This window comes from Lycorma delicatula, chromosome 1 (assembly GCF_047948215.1).
Source record: "Lycorma delicatula isolate Av1 chromosome 1, ASM4794821v1, whole genome shotgun sequence".
NCBI lineage: Eukaryota > Metazoa > Arthropoda > Insecta > Hemiptera > Fulgoridae > Lycorma > Lycorma delicatula.
The window spans coordinates 175142362-175165574 of NC_134455.1; the positions used below are offsets into that span (position 1 = coordinate 175142362).

General features: G+C 30.0%; 1 protein-coding gene across 1 annotated transcript in view; it reads left to right on the top strand.

Moving 5' to 3' along the window:
• The window catches only part of LOC142317714 (uncharacterized), a 98999-nt gene that overhangs the window by 14643 nt on the left and 61143 nt on the right, over positions 1 to 23213 (top strand). Inside the window, exon 3 of the mRNA XM_075354260.1 lies at positions 11071 to 11174. Within this exon, the coding sequence (XP_075210375.1) occupies positions 11071 to 11174 (104 nt within the window). The remainder of the gene's footprint in view (positions 1 to 11070; positions 11175 to 23213) is intronic.

Genomic DNA, 23213 nt, shown 5'->3' on the forward strand with positions numbered 1-23213 from the left:
GCGTGTCTGACAAAAAAAAAAACATTGAGAATTTTCAATTATGCCTTCAAAAAATACTTCAAGAAAATATTGATTTTTTTGAACATTTAGAAGACATATGCAACATATGATATCGTGAATGAGAAAAAATTAACAATTCACTTTTCATATGCAACACTATAACCTTATTCTTTACACTACATTAGTCGATTTTATTGTAATCTTTCCAACATACAGACTAGAATTAGTATGTGCTACATTTATTTGTTACCCTTTCAATCCCAATCTTTCTAATTTATGTGACTCCTGTAAAGCATCTGAGGTATAAGTGCCGTTAATCAGCATAATTTTTCCAGCTAATAACTACGTTCAACGCACAGTCATTTCTCTATACAAAAAGAATGACGGTGTTACGTGTAGGGCTGAAATCAAGCTACTCGTTGGTGGTGGACATACTGTGCATTCGGGAAGAAAGTAACAGGGATCTACTTCATGTCTCAATTTCTCCAGCAAGCTTGTAATGAGGTTTGCTCGCTATTAAAAGCAATTAATGTGTCATTTCAAGAATGATCTAGTGACAGGGATACCTGTCAGTCATTATTACGATTATCACATCTAACGCACGTAGACGATCTTTATGAATATTTTCTAAAATTCTAGAACGTTCAAAATAAATTTCATAACCGAAAGTTTGAATATTTTTAAGTATTAATTTAATATTCCCTGGAGGTCCAAATTATCGAAACTAATTTTATTCACTATGCTGGGGCAGGAATGTTTTCCAGATCGAGAAACCACAATTGCGTATTTAAGGTAAGGCGATACAAAAAAACGGAAGCTTTTGAAATGCGTGGTGTAGCTATGTACAGTTGGCAGCACTGCTTTTTGCAGAGGCAACCTGGTTACGCAGTCATCATGGAGCAGTGAAACGGTCAACAGCGTGCTTTCGCTATATAAATGTTTCACAAAACCAACGATAGTTTGGAAGGTGCACAGAGAGTGTTCCGGAGGTATTAAAATTTAGGGCGTGTTCCAACAAAACAAGCGATAAAAACTAGGATTAAAAACTTTGAAGAGAATGAATTGACTGTGAAAAAGAAACCGATAGGACGACCAAGAAGTGCTCGTACTCCACAGAATATTGAGGCTGTACGCGTTTCAGTCGTACAGAGCCGTACAGAGCGTTCAATTCGTAAACAAGCAGCTATTGTCGGGTTGTCTCGAAAGAGTCTTCTCCGAATTCTTCATTTCTACGTAAAATTTCATTTTTACAAGTTACAGATCGGGAAAAAACAGAAGCAGAACGATCACCAATTCCGCTCTGATTTTTGACAAACATTTTGGCAAATATTTACGAGGACAACTAATTTCTGGACAAGCTGTGGATGTCAGATGAGGCACATTTCCATTTAACAGGTTACGTGAACAAGCAGAAGTATCGATACTGACTAAACATCAACCCTAATGAAGTTCATTAACGCCCTTAAAACAGCAGCAAAGTAACGGTATGTTGTGCAGTTTCGTCATACCGGGTCCTCAGACCACACTTTTTCGAAAAATAGTAGCGGATTACGACGACTGTCACTTCGAATCGGTGTGTTCACATGCTGCAATCTTTGTTTACACCGCTATTGAACAATTTGCCACACCATCACGAAACATCTTGTTGGAAACAGGATGATGCGACATCGAACACTGTTAGGCAGTCAATGGCTGCTATGCGAGAATTATTCGGTAACCGTGTCATCTCAAGATTCGGTGACATTCCTTGGTCCCCAAGATCGCCGGATTTTTCAGTTTTTGATATTTTTCTTTTGGGAATACCTTAAGAGTGTGGTCTTTAAGACTCTGCAAGAGAATTTAAACATGCAATTCAAGATGAAATTCGTGGCATCCAATCTGTGATGGAGCAACGGGGAACCTCAATAGCAGTTCGGCAAAGTGCATACGTAGGAGAGGACGCTATCTACCGACGTAATTTTCAAAAACTGATATTAAGTATTTTGGTAATTTGATATTTTATAAGTTAAGATATATTTTGTTTGTTAATTGCAATGGGTATGGTTTAAAAATTAAATAATTTTCAAAAAGATTATAAAAACTTTTTATCTTAATTCTGAGTGTATGCCGATTAAAAAAAAGGACTTACAAAACATTTTAGTTACTATTTAATACTTGTTACCATTGAATCATTAATATAGCGATATGTAAAACTCATATGATTTTCCTCCTTTTTTTTTCGATTTCTTTCTGAAGTAAAACCAGAACCTTCTGGCTTTGAATCTCGATCAGACTCGGGTTTTTCATGCAATAACAATTAATTTCCCAAGATTATAGCAAAAATAAATAGAGTAAGTGTAATTTGGCAAAAACCTGTTATTACTTCAAGTAATAAACAAACGTATAATAAAATTACTACCTTTCCGTAAATGAGTTGATTTAATTTAAAGGAATGTAAATGAGGTTTTTCCGAGAGTTGTATTGTGAGGATTATTGATTTATTATAAGGGTTTATTAATTAACTGTTTACTTAAGTTGTTATCAACGTAGTTGTTAGCTTCAAATTAATAAACTAATTTTAAGACCAGAAAATCCGTTTTACTAAATTACTAAATATAAAAGTTTTATGTATCTAGTTTTAAATAACTACGTATAAAGTTATAAGTTTACAAATTTAAATACTTACGTTTTTCTTTCCTTTTTTTTTAATTTTTACTTAAATTTATTTTCTTCTGGCCAACATAGGACCATAATAAATAATTTAATATTTTTTTCTCCTTTAACTTGCTTTCTTTCCAATACTTCATTCTTTATCAAGTTTTCGGTTTTTCCTAGAAACCTTTGTTTTATAAAATAATATTTCTAAATTTATTTCTATTTAAGATTATTTCTTTTGTGATATGTAGCTCATATCATTTAAAGGATATGATTTCATTAAACCAGGTGTTTTTAGTTTTTTGATTATAGACAAAATTAAAGATTCTTTTAGTCTTACATTCTTTCCAGTCTTTCAGATTCCAGTCTTTTTTCTTCCATCCTGAAAAGATCTCCAAAAAAATCACTCTTCTTTTCCTTGCAACATCTTCCAAAAAAGAGGATGAAAAGACAGATAAAAAGGAGTTATTTATCTGTTATAAACAGTACTTTACCTGTTGTATGGAGTTATTTACCTGTTGTTTGAATTTTATTTGTTAAGGTGTTTATTTTTTATCGGTGTGTTTTTTGTTCCTGATATTTTAAAGCCCCGTCATAAAATGTATAATGCCCTTCATTTTTTCTAATTCCTTACTTATTCTCTTCAATTTTAACTGGTCCTAATATATTTTCTTAATATTTTCCTCTTTATTCTTTAGCTCTTCAATTTCGCCTACCTTAATTTTTTTTTTTTTAAGACTACTTGTTTATTATAATATTAAATTTTCTGTCTTAAGTAATCGTTATTCTGATTTTTTAGTCACAGGTCACTAATTACAATAAGTTTTTTTTCAATATCCATTTATCTAAATTATGATAAACAACTCAAAATTAACAAAAATAGTATTAAATCTCAAAAAATAAACTAAAAATAGAACGAAAGCTTAAAATTAAATTATCTATGTTTTAGTTAAAATGATTTTTTTACATTAATAAGCATAGGTATGATGTTCAATTTTATTTTATATAATTAAAATGAATAAATAGAAAATCAATAAAATAAATTAACTTTTCGGTTCTCCTAACTCTCTGCAATTTTTCATTTATTTATTGCTTCCGTTCAAATAAATTTTGATATTCTCATATCTTAAAATATATTTTACCACCCTTTCGTGCACTCTAATACGCATTCCAACAGCTTTTAATATGAGGCTTATGCCTTACACAGCTTCCTACTACTATATTCTTACATTTTTTCCTTTAATAAATTAATTTTAGTATTCATAAAACAAGAGAAATAAAACAAGCAGCATAGTTAGTAGATGTTAAGCTTTAGTATTCGAGTATACTAATGTGTAAATTTCTTAAATTAAACGTTTTTTTAAGTTAGAAAACTGTAAAAAAGTGTTTTTTTCTGTAAAACTTTAATTACAAACAGTTTTCATAAGTTCATAGTACTTTTTAATGCAATATCAGGTTACTTCCTAAAATTTTATCTAAAAGAGGACTAAAAAAGAAAATTATTTAAGAGGAATTATGAAACAATCTGCTGGTATACAAATAGATACTTTAAAGCGACAAAATAAAATTAACATAATAATAGTAACATCGATTAAAAATCCCATTTTCTTGCTGCAGAATTAAATTGACATTTTACATATTATGTAAATTGTCATTTCATGCTTGTTATCAAATAGGCCTGGAAAACATCCATTTTATTTATCCTTGATAACAAGATTAGTTGAGACTGTTATTTAAATGGAGACCAGTTTAATTAGTAACTGTACCCTAAAATACCATTACACAACTCAAAAACAAATATTTATACCATGTAGCTTGAATCTTATAGGTTGATTTTAACTAGTCCTGAATCCCAACATATTATCATAATTACTGTATCACCCCAGGTTTTAATTACAAAGCATACGACTGATTGACTATCTATTAACCAATAACGACATCACATGCAATATGCCGATATTGCATGTAAACACTGATAAACATAATTTTTGTTTACTAACATGCGAAATATGATTTTAATCTGTTTTTTGATTCTGAAAACGAATATGAACTCAGAATCTTTCTATCACCCACCATATTGAAAAATTTTTAATTTTTAATTAAAAGACATTTTTCATTTTTCAACGTATAGTTAGCATTTTAAGCTCCTATATTGTATTTTTTTAGCTCTTTTTTTATTGTTTAACTTTGTTAGCTATAAATAAACAATATTAGACAAATAATTAAATCATATCATAATCACATATTACATCATATCTAATACTAAAGAGTGAGCCTTCATGAACAAGATTAATCATGTCTATGCAGGTCAAAACATGTAGCTGAAAACACAGCTGTATTCTTTGTATTAAGCACAGGATTTAGGAATAAATTAATTTTGTTTTGTCTTCTTGCTGTCTTAAGTCTGTTAACAGTGCAATGTCATAATGCCTCGAAATTGTGAAAAGGACGTATGTCGTGGTGAGCCTACCGCAAAATAATATAGCAAAAACATTACACCTTTAATTAAAAAGCATATCATTTGTACTTTCACTGTAAAATTGATGATCAGGATAAGACGTGGGCTCCTCATATAGTATGCACTAATTGTTCTGTATATTTAAGAGGATGGCTGAAAGGTAAACGGAAGGCTTTGCCATTTGGTGTACCTACGGTTTGGCGTGAACCAAAGGATCATGTAACCGATTGTTACTTTTGATTAAGAAGTGTGTGTCTGGAATTTCTAAAAAATCTAAACATACTGTAAAATATCCTTCATTGCAATCTGCAGTTAGGCCTGTACCTTATAGTGAAATTATTCCAGTTCCTGAGCCACTTGTAACTGTATGTTTCGAAAGCAGCGATGAATAAGGCAGTACTGAAGAACACAACGATTTTGATTTTGAATTACCTAACAACAAGTAACATCTTATATCACAATGTGAATTAAGTGACTTAGTTAGAGATTTAAATTTATGAAAAAATCAAGCTGAACTGTTAGGATAAAGACTGCAAGGTTGGAATTTACTTCAAAAAAATACAAAAATTTTGGGCTTTCGAAGCCAACAAAAAGAACTTTCTCAGTACTTTATTGATGAAAGTAATTTGATTTTTTGCACACATATTGATGAGCTTATGTTGCACTTAGGACAAGTTCTTAAACCTTAGGACTGGCGCCTTTTTGTGGATTCGTCCGTGTATAATTTAAAAGTGATTCTACTACACAACGGTAACAAATATCCTTCGATACCAATCGTTTATGGTATTAATTTGAAAAAGACATACGATGTGATGAAAGACGTTCTTGAAAGAAAAAAATTATAAAAAACATAGCTGGAACATATGGAGTGATTTGAAAGTTATAGCTATTTTCTTAGGCATTCAGTTAAGCTATATACTAAGTACATGTGTTTTCTTTGCGAATGGAACAGCCGAGCTAGGAATAAATATTATGTTACCAAAGAGTGGAAGAAACGTGACAACTTAACTCCAAATGGGAAAAATATTATTCATGAGCCCTTAGTTGAATCCAAAAAAATATTTTTACCCCCTTTCCCTATCAAGCTAGAACTAATGAAAAATGACGTAAAAGCAATGAAGAAGGATAGTCCCGGATTTTTGTACATCAGGCAAAAATTTCCGAATCTAAGTGAAGGAAAAAGTAAAGGAATATTTGTTGGTCATCAAATAAGAGAGTTGGTTAAAAAAGACGTATTTAACTCAATGTTAAATAATGTAGAAAGTGCAGCTTGTGCTTCATTTAAAGATGTTTGCAAAGGTTTTCTCGGCAAACAGAAATCTGACAATTACCACGATATTGTCTATCGACTTCTTACTTCATACAGAGCTATGGGATGTAATATGTCTTTGAAAATATATTTTCTCCACTCACATCTGAATATTTTCCCGGACAACCTCAGGGACGTAAGTGACGAACACAATGAACGTTTCCACCAGGATATTTCGGTGATTGAAAGCCGCTATAAAGGGAAATGGATTACTTACATTCTAGCCGATTACTGTTGTACATTAATTGTACATGTGCAATTAATTGTACAATATGTGTTTGTATATGTGCCTGAGGTTATATATAAAAGAAAAGCATGAGCGAAATCAATCTTAACACAGGTATCGCTGTGCAAAATTATAAACTTTAGAGATTTTAACTACATTTTCCCTTAATCTTTTTTGAAGCGTAATTCATTTAAAACTAAGGATGATCACTTATATTTACAGATCTGTAATGTACGCAAAAAATCAATTCAAATTGGTATCACACTTAAAGAAAACTAAAAAATTTTTTTTTGTTTTCGGTGTAACATTTAAAGCCAGTAATTAACCGAAAAAAATTATGTCTTTTCATTTTAAAATTGCCTGCATCAATTTAATTTATTTTTATTCAATCACATAAAATATACTACAATTTTAAAGTAACTGTTTTTACAATTTAATTGAAAGAACATGATTAATTTTCTTTTTTTCTTTTTATTTCTCGTAAGCCGTTTGACTAATTTCTCTAAACAAAGAATAACAATGTTTACGCATTATTCTAGAATCCCATTTTCCTTGATAACGATGTTTCATAATCAGAACATCCTGATGAAAGCACTCTCCTTGCTGATCATTACTCTTATTGCTTTATCTTCTGCAGACAGAGCCCAAATTTTTTCGGGAAATGCTTGTTGGAAGGGGTAAAATATTAAATTTTAATGACATCCTACTTCCTAAATGTTTTAATTTTTTTTAAATTATTCACCACAATTTCCATATTTCCTGTAGTCAAGAAAACCATCAGAAACGTCTTTGAAGACTTCCATAGTTCACAATTAAATTTATCTTATATTATTCAAAATATTTTAAAATACTGAATCCTAAAGTACTTTTTTAATTTGTAAATTAATAAAAATACTCTTCACTCGCTTTACGATATCTTTCATAGGCACCATCTTTATGTGGAAAAGTGGTAGTATGATTTGACTGGCTCTATTAATTGTAAATGGTTTCAGGTTTTTCCCATTCACAAACTTCTGCGACAGTTCTTACTTAGTAATAATTCTTTGTAATATGACTGTTTCATAAACAAAAAACCATTAACACTTCGTAAATGCTACTGCGCCACCTCAATTATTTTTAAAATTAAAATATTTATTTATGATTATCTATGCTTTATTTAGGTGATCTCGAACTTGTAATCTGTAATGAGACAGACCCTATCCAGCATAAATCAGATTTTGTTGTGTGTGTTTAGTAGCAAAACTTCGAGTAAAACTGGAAGATTAACCGTCGGGAAATGTAAATATCTTTCACATTGAGCGTTTCAGGTTAAAAACAGAAAAATAAGTGGTCGACCATAATTTCAGCCCACATGTTTACAGAAATCTGCTATTGGTGACGATTCTCTGAAATACCATGAGGGTTTTCAACTGACCACATGTGCGTGTTATGGGTGTTAAGAATTGCCGATCTTGTAAATTTGGCTTCATCGATATAGAAAATATCATTCAAAACAATCGGATTAGAACATTTTCGGATAAACCATTGGTATAGCCGAACACGGTGAGTGTAATCTGGAAGTAAAATAGTTTGTACTCGCTTACAGTAATAGGCGTGGAGTTGCTGTTCATCCAAAACCTTCCATGTTGTTGCATTACTAACACTGAACACCAAGGCCAGCTCTGTAGTAATATTTTCGGGATGGTTAGATATTTCATCTAATAGTCCTCCTCGAATTCAGGTGTATATATTGAACATGGTCGTTCTGAACTGCCATGTTTTTCAGGTTTTAAGCTTCCGTTTCTGTGAGCCGTCTATGAACGGATGAAAACTTTGTGTGAGAAGGTATCACTCGATTGAAAAATTGTTCCTGATACAGCCGTCTCCCCTCAAGCTTGTTGCAATGTGCAAGGCAGTACCTTAAATGCACATCAGCCGTTTCTAAGTTAGTATAAATATGATTCACATCACCTGCCGTGGTGAATAAGATAATGGTAAAAAAATAATTATAATTGGCTTATATAGCAAAGATCAATGTATTCACTTGGTCAATAGCAAAAAAACAAACTGAATATTAGTTTTTATTTACATTTACAACAATGACTTGTTAATTACAACATATTATAATATTAATATAATTTATAACATTATAACAATAATATTCCAATTGTTATCGTGTAGTTATTTAATTTATTCTGGAGGAAATGAAAACTGTTTTTTTTTATCTGGAGTGGTTCACTTCAAGAATTGCTGCCATAACTTTGTTTTTCTATGAACGGATTTGAATAAATATGGTATCATTTCCTTTGTCATAAAACGCCTAACATTTTTTGTACAACATAACATTTAAATAAACCAGCAGTTGCTAATATTTGAACAATTAAAATATTTACATTGCCGATTTTGAAATAGATTGAGATATCTGGTTTATTATTTTTATACTAGTAAACCTCTATGTACCTTAGCACTATACGAAATTTCAGTTCGATACGATTAACCATACCTGAGAAATAATTGTTTACGTTAAAAATACAGAAAAGCGGATAGCCGGTAAACTAAGCGTTCCCGGACTACGTTGATATAAGTTTTTTCTTTATTCGATGCGGGAGACAATCCCTGAAAACTTGAAATGAGTTTTATAAACATTCTGTGTATACTTCTTTTTGTAGTTTGCTTTTAATGATGAAGGAAACTAAAATCTTCCGCCTGAATTGAACAAAACACAGAAACATAATCTGATAAAGAAATGGTTAGGTACTTGGTAAAAAATTACGCTGTACATTTAATATAATTTAATAAAGAAAAAGTTTAGAAAAACTTAGCTTAGCAACAGTATACCATTCTTTTAGATTAAGAATGCTATTTTTGTAATATTTTTAAAATATAGGATAGTAAATTTTTAAATAAGCATTCAAACTTAAAAAAAAATGCAGTTTAACGAAATGAATCTTGTTAATTATAAATATAGATATAACCCTTCTAATAATTTAAATTAATTCTAATTGAACAGATCTTCTGCTAAAATAGAATAACACGACTAACCGAGTCATCAAAGGTAACGATTTCAGTTTCTGGCTCATGCTTGATATTTTTTTTTGTCACATAGATTTTCTCCACCATATGTACATGCGGAATGTTTTATTAAGAAAAACTAACTAACACCATAATAATAAAACAAGGAAATTAAAAAGCCAATTACGAAAAGCACAAACCCTAAAAAAATATATTTAAAATTAGAAAATTATTTTGAAGGAGTTCTTAAAGAAAGAAAAGGTAATCAAAAAAGATATCCTGATGATCGAAGTAACAAGCAATTTAAGTAACTAAGCATTTGGCACCGTTGGTATTATACAATTGTATAAAGTTTCACTTACCAACAATTTTAAAAATATATATCCGAGTATTTTCGGAGCCGTTATTCTATCATCAGGGATTTCCCATAAGATGTTAATTCAAATTCAAATGTATAACCATTTTTAAATTAAAAATTGTTACGTTCATAATGGTTGGTGGTCAAGAAATAAAATTAATTTGTACGTCAATAAGACTGTAACGACATATCCGTAAGATGTTTGCGACTATTATGAACGCAACAATTTGAAATTTAAATATGGTTATACATTTGAATTTGAATTAGCATCTTATAGGAAATCCCTGATGATAAAGTAACGGCATCGAAAGTACTCGGATATATATTTTTAAAATTTTTGGTAAGTGGAACTTTAATTTATACAATTACTTGTTAATCTTATCTCTTAAAGTTTTTATATAGTTCAGTTAGTTTGAATGGTTTTATAAATTTATATTCTAATCTATTTTTAGAGGTGTTATATTTTGATACGCTAATAAATTGATGGAATCAATAACTCTCGGTTTTTAAGGCTTTAACTTTTTCTACTTTTCATTTACTGTTTGTATCCTACTTCTTGCACTAAGAGTTTGAATTTTGTTACAATAAAATCGATCCGGCCTCTTACGATATGAAAAGACAAAAAACTAACACTAAAACAACGAATTAGGAACAGTCACTTAAAAGTACATAATTATTTACGTTTTACTATTCATTTGTTATATTATGAAAAATATTTGTTTTCAGTAAACCGTAGTTGTCAGTCAAGTACTTTGTAATCTCTCAAAAATATCACTTGCGTAAAGAAACAAGTAATCCAAGTAAAATATAAGTAAGTACTTTGTAATCTCTCAGAAATATCAGTTGAGTAAAAATACAGCATGCATGGGGAAAAAATAAAATAAATAAACAGTAAGCTAGCATGTATTCACGCGATCTAGTAGGTATGGGCATGAATAGAGCACGCAACTTGTAACTGTGATAATTACGAAAATGAGAACTGTAAAAGAGGGTAAAAGAAAACATTTATTCTATAACATAGGCTAAACATAAAGATCTAAAACTTTCACGATTTGTTTTAGTTATTTTTGTACATTTTAATTTTTTTTTTTCAGGAAAAAATGATATCAAATTACACGAGGCAGTTCTGAAAGATGATGCAGAAGCAGTTAGAAGAATACTAAAGGAGTATCCTGTAAACGTTAACTCAAGAAACAACGTAAGCGAAGCACAGTAATAATGTAGTTTTTTATGTTACATGAATCAGAAATATTGTTGAGCCTTATAATTTTATTTAAAAATTTATACAAATTTATTATCATGAGATTAATACAAAAGAAAAATTAATAACTACGAATAACAATGTTGAATTTCATGTATAAGCTACAAATCTTTAAAAAAAAAATTTATCTACATTATAATTAAGATCAAAACCAATGTTTTAAAATGAGCAGAGTACACATTCTTAATTACAGAAATAATATTTTTAGCAGCTTATTTTCCCAGTTTCAAAAAGCAAATAAGCAGATTATAAATTTGAAAGTTTTAAGTAGGGTGCGATGTATTGGTGTCCCACATTTCACAGGTTAATAAAAGAAAAATAGTAAAAAATATGAAAAAAAGTTCGTATATGAAAAACGTTAATCACATATAATGAAGATGCTTTTACTTTGATTTAAAATATTATTTCGTCCAAATCGCTGCCGTTACGAGCGACACACCTTCGAAATCGTCCTTAGAAATTTCACATCACTCTCTCCAACATATGTTGAAGAATAGCGGTGGTAAATTCTCTTATCGTGTTCTTAAATTATTTTAACGTTTGACATCGATGTTTATAGATCTCAAATTTCATATAGCTCCAAAAAAAGAAAATCGCAGGGGCTTAAATCAGGAGAGCGAGGTAGCCACTAAATATCGCCCCGTAACGAAATCAGATGTCCTGGAAACATTTTTTTGCAAAATGGCACTAGAGTGACGATAGTTTGAGCTGTTGCCCCATCCTGTTAAAACCAGAAGTCATATGATTCATCTTCATCGAATTCTGTCAATTGGGGCCGGAGAAAGTTTTCCAAGGCACAATACCAGTCGGATGACACAGTAACGGGGATCTTATCCATTACTTCAAAATAGTAGGCCCCCAACAACGTCCAACGCGCACCATACTTCACTTTCTGGCTGTGAAGAGATATTTGGTGACGCTGTTGAGGGTTTTTCCAGTACCGAAAACGTTTCTTGTTTACAGTCCCTGAAAGATGGAAATGCGCTTCATCCCTGCTCCGCAGAACAGACTCGGGGCATACCTGAAAGGATTCCCTGACAAAGTGCTTCCCATTTTCCAGTCTTGCTCACTTAATTCCTGTGATCGATCGGAAATCCCGAATGCAGAACCATGTTCTCGAGCAGAACAGCTCGGAAGCTACTCTATGCAGCAGCGACATTTTCAAGCGTTCTGATGGCCTGGGACGACCAGCTGGTCGTCTCAGTAATACAGAGCCAGTTGCCCTTACATTTTTGATCCACTTCAGTGTCGTTTTCCGTTTTGTAACGGCTGCGCTTACCGTTAAACGGAATGGCGTACGGAATGATATTCTTTGCATCGCGGTCACGGATTCAAGGTTTTTAAAAAAGCTTCGATAACATAGACCCGTTGACCTGAAGAAGGCATTGTGCCTACTGACAATCTTCATCCTCCGCCCGGGCGAAAGGGAACTCCTTTACCTACTCATTTGCCGCTCAATTTGCAAAATGTGGGACTCCATTCTGCCGCAACCGGTATTATTATTTTACTATATCGTTCTGTATATATTTTTTTACTTAATCCAAAGGTATTTTCCTTATGTTAAATATTTTTCTACCCAATTAGAGAAACGATAATAATAAAACTGTTACAATAAAAAATAATTTTCTCGAGAAATTATAATGCAAATTCCATAATGCCAGTTGTTATTCGGACATATTTTGTACCGATAAAATCAACTCTACCAACTAAAAACTTTTGACGCAAACAAAAGTATTCCTTCAATCCTTTCATTGAAAATACCAAAACGATTTGTTCTAAAATTATAATTGCTTTATATTTTTCTCTCTAATCTTTCCACAAAAACAAATAAAGACATTTCTTTATCAATTAGGCTACAAAATTATTCTAAAAGAAGCATATGCATTGAAATCATTTATTAATTATTAAATTCAGTAACATAATGGATTAAGACAATGTTGTTTTAAGAAAAGTAATGAAAAGTATTTTAAGAGAAAATTCCGAGCTGATAATATGAGCTCAAGAAGTACATTCATGTACCTTATAGAAAAAAATGTCCATCTTTGTGAGAGCGCACGGGTGTATATTCTTAACCATTTGCCAATTACGTGATTGTGACACAATTAGCTGCAAACTCATGCTTCTTATAGTAGTCAGTTTTTTTTTTTAATAGTGAGTGGATGAAACCAATAAAAATAATAGTATAATCAAAATGAGTTTGAGAAATACATTCGAAGTCGTAATGATAAAAAAATATGAGAATAGAATTTTACCGCTATATATATGCCTAATAAAGAAACTAATTTCACGGAACAAGAGTTCTGAAACTTTATATAAGGACAAACGTATATAAAATTATTAATATTTCCTTCAATAAATAATTTTACGATAATAAAAGGCATAATGGATAGTCGAATAATCTTTTTCGTTTTATACATCACTTCCAGAACTTTTTTATGGGAATTGCCATAGATTTAAGATAATAGGTATTCCCACTAGGTTAGAAATTGAATCCATATTTTTCGGATATTGGGACATAGTATACAATGCTAAAGCAAGAAGAGTAATAACCTAGAACTTCTGTATAATCGAACAAAAAATATAGTTCCAGAACGAAGAATCGGTTAGGTGCTGCACTCACAACTTTGTACGTACGTGAATGAAAGGCACAATATCTTCTTTTTCAAACCACCTGATTCTACTCGTACTTTTATATAAACACTTTATAATAATAATATTAAATTATATCGATATTAAAATTTTTCCAAAGCGAATATTCTTTTATCTAATGTGATTTTTTTAAGCTAAATAAATCCATTGAATTAAAAATGTCTCATAATTCATCTCTTCACTTACAAAATCGCTAAGAATTTTACGTGTTAAAAATTCTCATCGCTCAAAACGTTTCTTTTACTGTTCTGAAATTTTTTGGACACAATAATTAAAAAAAGTTGTCTGTAATAATTAAAAAAAGTCTGTTTATCCTACCAGGCAAGTCTATTAGTTCTCGTCATCGCAAATAAGTTGTTTAGCAGCTGATTTTCGAATTCGAAGGTTCTGAGGTGCAAATCGTAGGAAAAGATATTTGCTTTTATAGAGATTTCAATACTGGACAATGGATACCAATATACATTGGTGTTTTTTTTTTTTATTTTTTTTAGTTTTTTTTTTAACCGGGCCACCGTTAGGTATTGCTTCAGAGGATGAGATGAATGACAATTTTTGTGGCATGTTAAAATATATCATGTACCATTTGTGGTTGGGGCTCAATTAACCACACGTCTCAGGAATGGTCGGTCTGAGTCTGCACAAGACTACACCTCATTTACATATCATCTTAATCTCACTGTTCCATAGGGGAGTGGCTAGTTGATCCACAGTTCACTAGTTGAACAGAAAGCTAAACGTACAAATTAGGAAATAATAATAATAAAAATAGATTAATATACCGCCTTTATAAGAGAATATGATCATTTTTGAACGATGTATATAAATTACAGAAACCATTTAAGATAGTGAAAGTGTTAAAACAACTAAAAAGCATAATTAATGCAATTGTTTAATTTACTTTTTTTAAATAATATCAATAATTAAAAGCACTTTATTGATGACAATATATTCTTAAAATTATGAAACACGCGTTCCAGCATATCATTCATTATTTATGGGTTGATTTTTTTAGTAATTTTTTTAGGCCTTCAATTAATTTTGAAATTTTTTGATAGAATTTCGAATTTTATAATTATTTTTACACATCAGGGAAATAAAAATTTTTTAAATTTAAATGACGAAATTTTCACAAAAATATCAATAAAAATTATGATTTACGTTACGTATGTGTACAGAAATTTACATTTAAACTTGGCATTCCAACATACATCTCTGTAAAAAAAAAATATATATATATATATATATAATTTCAGCACGAATAATGTTCACCATCGTATTATCTATCTTGACACTTTAATCAGTAATAAAATTAGAAGAAAAATATTTCAGCAATCCTAAAAATCATCGCCATATGGTTATCTTGTATGTTGTCATATGTCCCTTGTGCCATACTAGTCTCCTTCACCCCCCCCCCCCACCATTTTATCAACTAAAGTTTAAGTTTTCTGATAGCTCCTATTTGTTTTTGTGTTTTTTTTCGATCGTGCTAGAAGGTATCTTCTACCTTTTAGCACTATTGTAATCAATCTTTCTGGTTTCATGACATTTCCCAGAAGCTTAAGATTATTCTAAATTATTCTGACTAAACTTCTACACTTATTCTCTCTACTCATTTCTTTTTCATTTGTCACTTGCTCTGTATTTAATATGCTTAATGCCCATAAAATGCCCCCAGCCTTTCTTTTCCTTTACCTTACTGTCCATCTCTCAAATCTATTCAAACATGTAATCCAAATATAAATAAATTATTTATTCAAAACAACATAAATTATTACACAGATTACTCAGGAATAGTAATTTTCTTACTCCAAGGATAAAAAAGCAGCTTCTTTTCTACTTGTCTGGAATGATTAAAGAAACCAAGAAAAAACAAAAAACCAAAAGCCATGATCAGATCAGCATTAAAAAGTATTTAATTATAGGGCTATATCAATAAAAACAGAAGTAATAACCGATCCATATTAATAAATACAATTATTATTTTTATGAAACAATATTTACACAACTACATGAACACAATAAATAAAAAAAATCTATACAACACAACAAAATAACAATATAATAAGGTTCAGGCCAAAATTTGGGAAATATTTTTAGAGAGATATGTAAACAAAACATGCAAAACTAATCAGGCTAATCAGATTAGAAGCTATCGTTTAAAAAGTTGTCAACAGAGCAATATTATTTTTGTAAAAGTGGAGATCTTTTCAATTTAATTTTAAATAAATTAATGAGACGATATTTTTGATAGTTATGTAATTTATTAAAAATATAATCTGAAAAATAATTATAAAAATCCTTATCCGCAGACTGAAGTATTATACTGGGCGACCCAAAAATAATTGTGTTGACCACTTTGATACAATTTTTAGTGACATTAATGTCAATAGTAATTTTATTTTCAGTCGTAAAAAAACTAAAAAGTTCATGCAATATTGACATTACACAGTAAAATTGACTAAAAAGTTTTAAACTTTACTCTTATACCAAAATAGATATACCTTAAAAATACACGAAGCGACAGTGTCAAAGATTTGACTTCTTTTACCTGAAGTAAAATGAAGATAAAAGTTATTCTATGTACGTAAAGCATATTTTTACATTAGTAGGTGAAAAATTAGTTTCAGCTACCAAGCTGAACAATTTTATAGTTACAAAACTAATAAAAGTAAAAAGATCCATTACTCCCTAAAAATAAGTTTTATCTGTATACAAAGTATACAGTTTCGTTTTATACTTGATATTCCATGATAGTTTTCATGTATTAATATAAATATACTTGAAAAGTTCCATTCAATTTTGTAATTATTTCCTTTAAAAAAATCTTAACATAACTGAAGCGAAATTTAAATTCCAACTTACGGTACAATTATCATTAATATAAATCATATTATTTGTTAAGTGTAAAGATAATTTTTTTTATATTTTTGTTATTTTTATATTACATTGTACCGTCGTCAACCGTTCGTATTCCTAAAAATAATGGAGGAGTTATTACAAGCAGCTCCACAGAGCTCTCGAAGACCAGAAAGAGGTACACTATGAATCATTACTCTACGTATTGGAATAATATTACATATATTCCACCATGATCTTACGTATGTAAGAATAATAACGTACGTTATGCCTTTACAAAATTTAACTTTTTCGGAAGAATTCTATGAAATTATGTGCCAAATTGTCTTGGCTTTTATAGAAAATGCATTCAAATGGTACATCAAAGCTCCCGAATGTAACCATTTAATTGGATCAGACGAAGACGTTTCTACTTAATAATATACGTAAAGAAGTAGAACTTTAGGTACTGGTCTTCCAAATTATCTTATTTTGTCCATAAACAATTTCGGCATTGTGAAAATTTAACAGTTTAGTGTGGTGACAATGTTTTAAGACATTCTTTTGTCTTTTCTAGAAGTAAACTGTGAAAGTTGCACTTTACTAGTATGTTGATACAGTCAAAAAAAATTTTTTTGAACATTGAATTAAAATTTTTAAAGAAAATTAATCGTAATTTATGATTTCTACATCATGTATTCCAAAAATATCTATTGATCCACTTTAAAAGAATATCTCCTTATCGGTTGATTTCTAGGAATGCAAACATTAAATGTACATTCATACCTAAGTATATGTATCTTTTTTGTAAAATTATTAAAAATCAAAATTTTATAAAAAAATTCCAAGATTAACTGAAGGGCTGAAAAACAACATTTTTAAAGAAATTAAACCATAAATAACAATATTCAACGTGTAGTTCATAATTTGAAGAATGTATTGTCAACAATAAAGTGCTTTTAATAATTGATATTATTTAAAAAAAAGTAAATTAAACAATTGCATTAATTATGCTTTTTAGTTGTTTTAACACTTTCACTATCTTAAATGGTTTCTGTAATTTATATACATCGTTCAAAAATGATCATCTTCTCTTATAACAGCTGTATATTAATTTATTTTTATTATTATTCCTAATTTGAACGTTGCTAACTGTTGAGCTGGTGAACAATAAGCCACCGCCCCCAAATAATAACTACCTCCCAAATATAGCCCAAAAAATTAAGATGATATGTTTGATATTTAAATATCATAAATATGTAAATGACATTTATGATATTTAAATGAGATGTAGTCTTGTACGGATTCAGGCTGACCATTTCTGAGACATGTGGTTAATTGAACCCCAACCACCAAAGTATACCGGCATTCACTGTATAGTATTCAAATCCGTATTAAATCAACTACCTTTTACTAGGATTTGAACCTCAGAACCTTCCACTTCGAAAATCAGCTGTTAACAAGTGATTTGTGACGACGTGTATACCACTAGAGCAACCCGGTGGACTAATCTATTCTACTTGTTAAAGTTTTATTGGATTAAGAATAGTAAAACATAAAAAAATCGGAAAAATTTTTCTATCGTAACTTCTAAACCCAAAACATCACATTTGGAAAACTTTCCGGATCCAATCGCAAATTCATTTTCTGCCGCACAGTTACACTTTTATGTGTTATGTAAAATTCGGTATTAATATCATTTTAATCTAACACCTTCAATTAAACGATTAAAATTGATTAAAAATGACAACTCATTTTGCTAAAATTATAATAGAAATTGTTACTATCAACGCAATGCGAGTAACCGATTGCATGCGATTAATACTCATTGCTACATTGAATGATACTAAAAAAATAAATCTGTTTAACCAAATAATAAAAAAATAACATGATGTTATAAATGCATAACATTTTAAACAGAATATTATAAACGTAGTTGTTAACGATTATTGAACTGTTTAGTGCATAATAAAATAATTTATAACTTAAAATTTTTAAATTCTAAATCGCCCAAATATTCTAAGGACGATAGAAAACAATTAACTATTAGGTGATTAAAAGACAAAATTACAATTTTTGCTCGTTTCACACAGACGCAAACTCGAATGACTTTAAGAAGTCAAAATTTCCTTAAATATTGTAAAATTACAATCCATACATTACCAGAAAAAAAAATTTGGGAGTAAAGTAAGACAACATCTAATAATAAGTCTCAACAAGAATTTAAAATTTTTAGTTATTATAAAATTACATTTCATACGTTACCAGAAAAAAAATTGGAAATAAAGAAAGACTATCTATGACTTTTATTATGTTATTTGAAGAATGTTCAGTCTCATCGTCAAAGATAACAAGATTATTATTTATAATAAAATTGTGTTTGTACATTAATATACAGACGTAATACATTAACAGAATATTGTACAGTTATTATAAAATAAAAACACGAGATGTTTTTTAAAAAAAAAAACATTTTTTAACAACAGAAGCTTACATAATTATGAATTCTGTAAACTCCTTAAAGGCTGGTGCCTTAGTAAAAGCAATTAATTGAATATATAGAACTGCAAACTTGAGGTTGCCCAACTTATCGCTGAAAATTAATTCCGTTCATATTCAAAAGCCAACTGGTTTGTGGCCATAATACACTGTTGTCAGTAAACACATCAGTTCTGTTATCAGAGTGCAACGTAACTGGTCAGAGGTAGTTTAGTTCTTATGTTACCACTAGAAACGCTAGTGTACTTCGAATTTCGTCTAGTTCCATTGCACGGAAATTATATACTTCTTAATGTATGCTGCGACTCATACTTTACACTTTAGGTACAAGATATCTCAGTTGTATTTGTTACTGTGAGAAAGTAGTAAATGTTCACTTCAAAACCAGTGCCTTTTGTGAAGACGTAAAGATGAACTTCGATGAACTTTATACGCTGTGTCTTATTCGACTGACTAAAAAGAAAGCAAGCTACTTCACGCTTGTCTACTTCATACTAACTTACTATGGAAGAGATTCTTCTTATTCACAGGAATTGCTATACCGTTTTTTTAATGACCTGTTCATTATAGCCAGTAACATTTCCTGTGAAAAAATTTTTTTTTTCTGGAGTCAAGATAAAAAACATTATGACAGGTTTACAAATGTTTATAAGTTTTGTGCCATTTCATTATAAAATTGAGAATTTGTATAAACAATGACATTCTGTTTTGGGTTAGTACAAATATTAATATTGCCGAGATTACCTTAGCGTTGAATATAGAAAAACTAGTTTATTTCACCATAAATATTACCTACAGTAGTTATGTTACAGATGTACAAAGTTTTTGTGGGTTCTTTTTATTTATTAAACTCAAATTCAATTTTTGTTTCTAGATCAATAAAAATAACTACGCGCTGTGATTTAACCTATTAAAATATTTTGTTTGTTTTAATTTAAGGAAATACAGTTTATATAATTAATTTCTTATTAAGAGTATATACTTATGATTAACAGTACAATAGTAATACTTTCCTAGTTCAATTAGTTTTAATGCTATGTTCAATTTTAGTAATCAATAGAATGGAACTTCATTTTCATCAAAATTGAATCTATTTAATGTAAATACATTAAATCGACTGAGACATTAGCTTATCTGTAATTCTGTGTAGTGTAACTAAACTACCTTCTGTTAAACCACCATTATCCGGTAGCCTAAATCACTCTGGACATAAGTAAGGACAAGATTTTTTCTATTAGAACCAATTAAACTGATTGAAATCGCAAAGCAAAATTACAGATTTTTGAATTGTACATCCCCCTTACATTATGAAAATAATTATTTTTCGCAGAGACTTATTTTTAAATAAGCACCTGTTTGTATGTAGTATAAAATAAATAAATAAAAAGAATTCTCGATTATTTGCAATGTGATTTGAAAATAAAATACCGAAATATAGTAAATTGAGAAGAAAATATGAAATTATAATGAGAGGTAATTTCTTATAACCTCTTGGAATATTATTGTAAATATGGGTTTACGTTAAAAATAAAAACCTTCAACGATTTCAACAGAAAAATAATATAAAATGTTTACTTCATATTGATTTTTCCTTATCATAAAAGAAGGCAGTTTTATAAAAAGAAAAATAATTAATAGTAAATTCTAGGACATATAATTTTATTTTTAACTGGGAATCCGAAGAAAATTTCTAATAGCTTTGGATGGGATCACATTAACGACAAGATAAATAATTACATAAACAAGATAAAAATTTCAATAGGAATTTTTTTTAACTTCACTCAGTTGGCTGGTTTTATACTGTTTCCCTAATGCAAGAGGAAAATAAAAAGTGGATATGGATTTTTCTCGACGTTTCATGACCCAGGGACTCCAAAAAACAAAGTGTTATAATGTTATATAACGTAAAACTTCTATCTCAGTTCCAGTCAAATAATAAATAATCACTGAATTTCAAATAAATTAAGCTTGAATTTTTTTCTTTTGTCTTACTGGTGTCCTAATATCTTACACTATATTCCAATATGTGATCATGTAATTTCTGAAAATATTTGAATAAATATATGATCCACTGATTAAGTAATAACTTAATCTACATGAAATATCATGTAAATTTCTATAGTTATAAATTGCAATCCTATCTTTATCATTTGTTTCTTCTTCTTCTTGCTATCCTGGACAGATATTAAACCTGTACCGACTTTAAGTAGAAACCATAACCGTCTCTTCAGCGGTGTCCCCACACTTCTCTGTCCTCTTGATTTATAATTAATCACTTGCTTAACCCATCTATCATTATCCAATCTAGATATATGCTGAACCTTATTCTCTTTGTAATGCGCAATTCGTTCATTAAGAGAGAATATATTCAATTCTGTTCTTATATCATCGTTCCTAAATCGGTCATCAGTCCTATCTAGAACAACCTTTCACCGATCTAAGAAACCACACCTCTGCTGCCTGAACAAATGTTAAGCCCTCCTGCGATCAACCCGTATCTCACTTCCATACATTACACTGATAAAAAAAACATATTTGTTTAATGTTTCTTTATGTGTGATACCATTTCTTGAATTGCTTTTTTGCGTACATTATAAATCTGTAAATACAATTTTTCTATCACCCTTAGTTTTAAATAAATTACGCTTCAAAAAAAAAATTAAGGGAAAATATAATTAAAATCTGCAAAATTTATGATTTTGCAAGGCGATACCTGTGTAAGAATGATTTCGCTGATGGTTTTCTTATATAAATAGCCTCAGGCACATCCCTAATTAATGTCCAATAGTAATCGGCTAACATGTTAGTATTCCATTTCCCCTTATACTTTATTTAAATTGCTATATTCTTTTATAGCGTCAGGTTATGTAATAAAACTAAGAATAAACAAATTTTTGCTTCATTGAAGTGATTTTTTTCAACTCGTGAAAAATTTTAACAAACTATTCAAAATTTTTAATTGTTTTAAAATGAATGTTAGCCTACTGTCAAACTGGTAAGGCGTGCCACGCCATACTCCACCTTGTACGATTTTTTTTTAACTTCCGTTAATTTAATTGAAACGTTGTTTTCTATGAACAATAGCACGCATGTTTCATTTTTGCTTATTTATGATTAATACATCATTTAATTTTATTTTTTCAGATTTTGAAAATAGAGTTGAAAAAATGTACGAATAAAATATGAATTATTTTCATTTTTTTTAAGTATATATTAAAACATAATTTTTAACAAAAAAATCTGCATCGTTCGAGGATTCATATCCACTCAAGTTTTGTTTAGTTGTTTTCTTCAAGGACATGATGTTAGATATTGTGTGCTGTTTTTTAATCACACTTTTTATTTAATTTTTCTTTCTTAAGAGAGACATGAAAACTGGATTATCTCCAATAGAGCAACATATTCTTCAGTATTTGAATTTATCAGAAGTTAAATTTAACTTAGTTTAACTAAATCGCATGTTTTCATGATAAAATTTAATGATATTCTACTTCAAAAACTTTGAATTAACTGTAGCCTGACCTACTTGTACAACAAATGTATAAAATCACACTTCCCTGGCAAAAAATAGCATTCTTTAACTTACACTGGCCAGGAAAACCAGTGCGCACGGGATGCTTTCTAAATAAAAATAATAATAATAATCTCTCTAATTGCCCTGAGGTAGATAATCCTCACGTCCGGATCACAACATCTATGTTCCACGTCCAGGGCGGCAACAGCTGTACCTTTGTACATCACATATAGCTGGCTAACGGGGTTCCGAGTAAATTCCTCGGTTATGCTTTGTTAAGTTTGACCTGGTTCCAACTTCAGTTCACTAAACGGACTGGATTTTTGGCTACCTGCAGGAAATGGAATAACAAACGATTTTGGAAATGGATTCATACCACTCTTAGAGCTGGCGATGCGGCGGCCAGGGTCAATGTTATTGCAGGTGTAACGGAGACTCTTCCGTTGTCCACATGCCCCCTGCGATGGCAAGCATGTAGC